This window comes from Phalaenopsis equestris, unplaced genomic scaffold, assembly GCF_001263595.1.
Source record: "Phalaenopsis equestris unplaced genomic scaffold, ASM126359v1 Scaffold000098, whole genome shotgun sequence".
Taxonomy (NCBI): domain Eukaryota; kingdom Viridiplantae; phylum Streptophyta; class Magnoliopsida; order Asparagales; family Orchidaceae; genus Phalaenopsis; species Phalaenopsis equestris.
This window is the reverse complement of record NW_018164540.1, coordinates 213696-218430: the sequence shown is the minus strand read 5'-3', so window position 1 is coordinate 218430 and position 4735 is coordinate 213696. Positions and strand designations below refer to the sequence as shown.

At 32.9% G+C, this 4735-nt stretch overlaps 1 protein-coding gene across 1 annotated transcript in view; it reads right to left on the bottom strand.

Annotated features, from left to right (window-relative positions):
* The window catches only part of LOC110020477 (oligouridylate-binding protein 1-like), a 29633-nt gene extending 25903 nt beyond the window's left edge, over window positions 1-3730 (bottom strand). Inside the window, exons 1-6 of the mRNA XM_020718598.1 lie at window positions 3315-3730; window positions 2117-2178; window positions 1696-1798; window positions 410-486; window positions 267-328; window positions 94-181 (exon numbers count right to left, since the gene is read on the bottom strand). Coding sequence (XP_020574257.1) covers window positions 94-181; window positions 267-328; window positions 410-486; window positions 1696-1798; window positions 2117-2178; window positions 3315-3416 — 494 coding nt within the window. The 5' untranslated portion in view covers window positions 3417-3730. The remainder of the gene's footprint in view (window positions 1-93; window positions 182-266; window positions 329-409; window positions 487-1695; window positions 1799-2116; window positions 2179-3314) is intronic.
* Between the last annotated feature and the right edge of the window lie 1005 nt (window positions 3731-4735).

Sequence of the window (4735 nt, the reverse complement as noted above, 5' to 3'; positions counted from 1 at the left end):
TATATATATATATAGATAGATAGATAGATAGATAGATAGATAGATAGATAGATAGATGCAGATATATAAATATGAGTGCCAACAAAAACTCACGAGATGGTGGAATACACTGAGAAGCAGGCATACAACGCAGCATCTGTAACCTCAGGACTAAGATCACCAACAAATATATTGAAATGACCTATATGAACAAACAAGCAGAATTATCACTAAGAAGTATAATCAAATAATTTTAAACAAGCATTAATATATGCATGAATATATACCTGTAGTGTCTTCTCTCTGAGTACTAGCATATGCCCAATTAACTTTTATTGGTTGACTGAACCTGCAATTTAAAATTTAAAATTTAAAGAAAGCTGTGTAACACAAAGGAAAACTAAAGCAAAAGTAGATAAGTATAACTTACAGATGCCTTCCATTTAGGGTAAGAATAGCAAGTGCAGCCGAGCGACGATCAAAGTAGTCAACAAACCCATAAGAGGACTGCAAGGCAAGAAAGAATGACGACATGTCAAAAATATGGCTAATGAGCAGCTAGTGGATAAGACAGGTGTCACAAGGATATATATCAGACACAATAGAAAAGGTATTTATGTAAGCACATTAAAGATATAAATTTTTTCATCGTTAAAATTTTATACTCCCCAATATGTGCACATTTAAATTGGTGCCATGTCAAGTGGTAACATGGAAACTAATGTGGCACTGTTCTAAATCAGCAACTTATTCCTGGTTCTTCATGGTTCATGACGCCTTCTCAACTTCAGTATATCCAATAATAAGATAACTCATACAATGAAGAATTTCACCAAAATGTAAAGTATTTCACCAAGTACCTTTTTTATAACTGAACTCCCTCATTCATAGTAGTATAACTTGTATCTGGATAAAATACCTTATTAAGATGAAATGGCTTACTACACTACATGATGCATCATGTATTTAAGTATATGAAGCACAAGGGTCAGACACAATTTATGAATTGTTCAAAACATGATATGAAATATTGCTCATCACTCATCAGTGTGTAGACTTTAAAAGGTACCATATTAGATGCAACATAAGTAGTTGATGAAGCACAAATTTAAATGTAAATTTATTTGGGGAGAAGCGTTAGTTCCCAATTTTTTTTCCAAAAACTAGGTCCACCAGTCCTTCAATAGTATAATATAGCTTCTTTTGTAAATATCCCTTTTTTTCAGACTTGAAAATAGGCCAATCACGACAGCACATAATTATATTTCTTTCCAAATTGAATGTGAAGATGGGATCTCATCTCTCCATTAGAAGTGAAATCTCAACCGCCTTGAAGTGTTAAGACTGAGCATCAGGGCAGCCAGTTAGATTGATGCATATTCCAGCGAATAATTTTACTTATCAAAAGCCTTCAATGAGCTTATAAAAAATATAGCTAACAAAGATTAAATGAGCCAACAAAAGCATAAATAGACTTATCATGCGGATGTTTAAAAAATTTAACAGATGGCAAAATCAGCTATTAAGGCGTTAAATTCTAAATTACTAACTCGACAAAGATTTTGACGAAAACGCTTTCTTTTGTCGTTCAAGTATTGAAATGAGAGGGAAAGAATGCATCCAAGGCATATATAAAGTGAGAGAATCAAAGGACTTGGTTTATATTTGAATGGTTGTGAGAAATTTCAAAAGTAAATCTAAGTTAAGTTGTCAAACCTTATCCTTCCTGATAAGCTTGCATCCCTCAACAGGACCAGTACTTTGGAAAACCTCTTGAAGGAGCGCTTCAGTAACTTGACTATGAATATTTCCAACATAGCTGCAAAGTACAAAGTTGAGTAACAATCGAATTATATTTTAGCGCAAAAATGAAAAAAAATATTAAAAATCATTAAATCATATCGACATGGAAAAAAATGATTTTCTCAATTTTTTCTTCAATAAAGGGGGAAGTCAATAAATTATAGAAAAATTAGAACCCTAGGATGAAAGAAGAGTCGTAAGATATTTCTATATTCACAATGAAGTCAAAAAATGAAGATCATGACCCCTAAAAGGCCAAAAGCATGCAAACATAGCTTAAACACGAAAACAAAAAATAAAAAATATATATACTAAAAGTTCCTATAACACTCACACACTGCGGCATGTACTTGAATCAAATCCAGGAGGAAGATTTCCACTTGGAATCGGCTCTATCTGCAAAATAAAAGTGTAAAAGAACAAGAAAAATTGTAAAAAAAAAATCCCTACTTAAAAAGGCTATCCTCCTAAAAATAAAAACACTCAAAGCCTGAGGTCAAAAAAAATTGCACTAAAAAAAGGAAGGCCAAGGGAAGTTCTAGCATTATCAATATAAATGTCTCCTAGAAATATGTTTCCACCTAGAGAATTTCATTTACTCATTTCATATAGTAATACACCGAATTCATTCACCTATACTAACCAAACTACTTACGGCATCCCCAATAACTTTAGCAAAAATATCAAACTAGAACCTATAATAGACACATAAGAGTTCTAAAACAACTTATCAAAGCCTTAAGTTCTGATGTTAGAAAGAACACAGCTTGAAGGTAATCAACTTCATCTTAGCTCAAGCAAGCAATGTTCACCTTCTTTATACACAACTCCGGTACATCAAACTGGCCTCAAACTAACCTTACCTTCTGAACTTACAGGGCATTGAATGGAACTGCAAGTTTCCATGTGGCTTAATAATCTAATTGATTAAGAAGAGAAAAAAAGATCCTATCCTCTAAAAAAATACATTAACTTTTCAAAGAGGAACTTAACAAAAGATGGAAGGGAAGCAAATTTCAAGCAACATAATCTTTTGAAAACAAAACAGCAACCTGCCAAAAATTGATCCAAGATTCCACGAATAATCAAATCAAGGGACCGAAATCCCAAATGAAGAAACCAACCCAAATAGAACACCCACCTTCAAAGAATCTAAGCCTGGATCCCAGAAACCATATGTACCACAAATAAACTTCGATGACTCAGCGAAAAAGTAAGACAGAACAAATAAGAATTATTTATAACGTACTGCCAAAGCACGCCTAAAACATTAAACCGTCTGAATAAACTTTACTAAAGACAAAAGGACAACATACAACTGAATGAAAACACAAAACATCCAATTCTACAAACAAATTGCCACTTAACATAAACCCTAATCATTCATGAAAATCAAACCATCAAAGACAAGCGACCACAGAATCGAAGAGACCAAAAATCTCAGCGAAATGAGTGAGCACACCCACAGATTCAGCAGCAAGAAGTAAAAGAACTAAAGAAACGATGTTAATCAAATTGAAGAGACACAGTACCTGGGGATGAGCTAAGAGTCCCGGATGAGGGTAGAGGGATTGCTGCTGCTGGAGGAGTGCCTGCTGCATCAAAGCCTGCTGCTTTAGCCGCTGCTGCTGCATTATTCCCGGCCTAGAACTCCTCAAGAGGATCCCAAGAAAGCTACTCCGATTGAAACGGACGAACTCCGAGGATTAGGGTTTATGTAGCAGTGATGACGGAGAGATGGGAGAAGGGCCAGGAGAGAAAAGGAAAGGAAATTGCAGAGTAGAAAATCAGTAGTTAAAGAGAAAAAGAAACAATTCTCGAGCAGCCACTGCTGAGAGTTCGCATGGAAGGGGGTTCGAAAACTCTGGAAGTCGACTATTTGTACTGTAAGTCGGATGGCTTGATCTAATACTGTGGGGAATGTGATGAGCAAAGTGTTTGAAGATGGCTTACCTGCCCGTCTAAGGAACGGGCACACCATTTTTTACCTTATTTATTTATTTATTTATTTATTTATTTGGGAAATTGATAATCAGACAAAATTTTATTTATTAAAATAAAGTATAAAAAATTAAAAATATTTAAAAAATACAATCCAACACAAGACCAACTGAGCGCAATCAACAAACCAACTAAAAAAAATAAAATCTGAAAAAAAAGATTGAAAAAAATAAAAATAAAAATAATAGTAAAATAACTAAAATAATAAATAGAAGAAAAGTAACCCACTATTTAAAAATGAATAATTCAATCTGTAAAAGAAGAGCCAGAAAATAAAAAAGCAAGAACTATGAGCAACATTGAAATATGCCTAAATAGAAGAGTTAATGATCACAAAATATAATAAATTCCCACCTTAAAGCAAATAACAAAGTTATTTAAAGCTAACGATAGTTTGAAATAGTAACATCACAATATACTCTTCACCTAGGAATCAACAAAAATCATCTAACAAAACTAGCTCCCTCAGATAGCCACGAATCATCACCTTACAAAACTCTAATCCAATAACACTTGAATCAGAAAGATTTAAATTACCACTTCTATAATTAGCATATCCCATCCAATAACACTTTAATCATAAAGATTTAAATTGCCACTTCTATAATTAGCATATCCCATAAACAAATTTAACCGAATGAATGGCAAAAAAGGCAAGCAATAACCTATAATCCACCATAATATAACGACATATTAAAATGAAAGTAAAACAAAAAAATAAAATGAGCTCAGCATACTAAATCCCATAAAGAATATTGAAACTTCATTCATGAAATAAAGTAATATCAAAGAAAATAAAAATAAGCCAAGGTATAACACTTATACCAGTTAAGTTTCAACATAAAGTTGGAAAACATCACAGCTCTCACTAATACCAATAGAAATGAAAATATATGCTCAAATCAAAATATATTTGTATCCTAAATACTGAAACAATTCAACTAATAAAAAG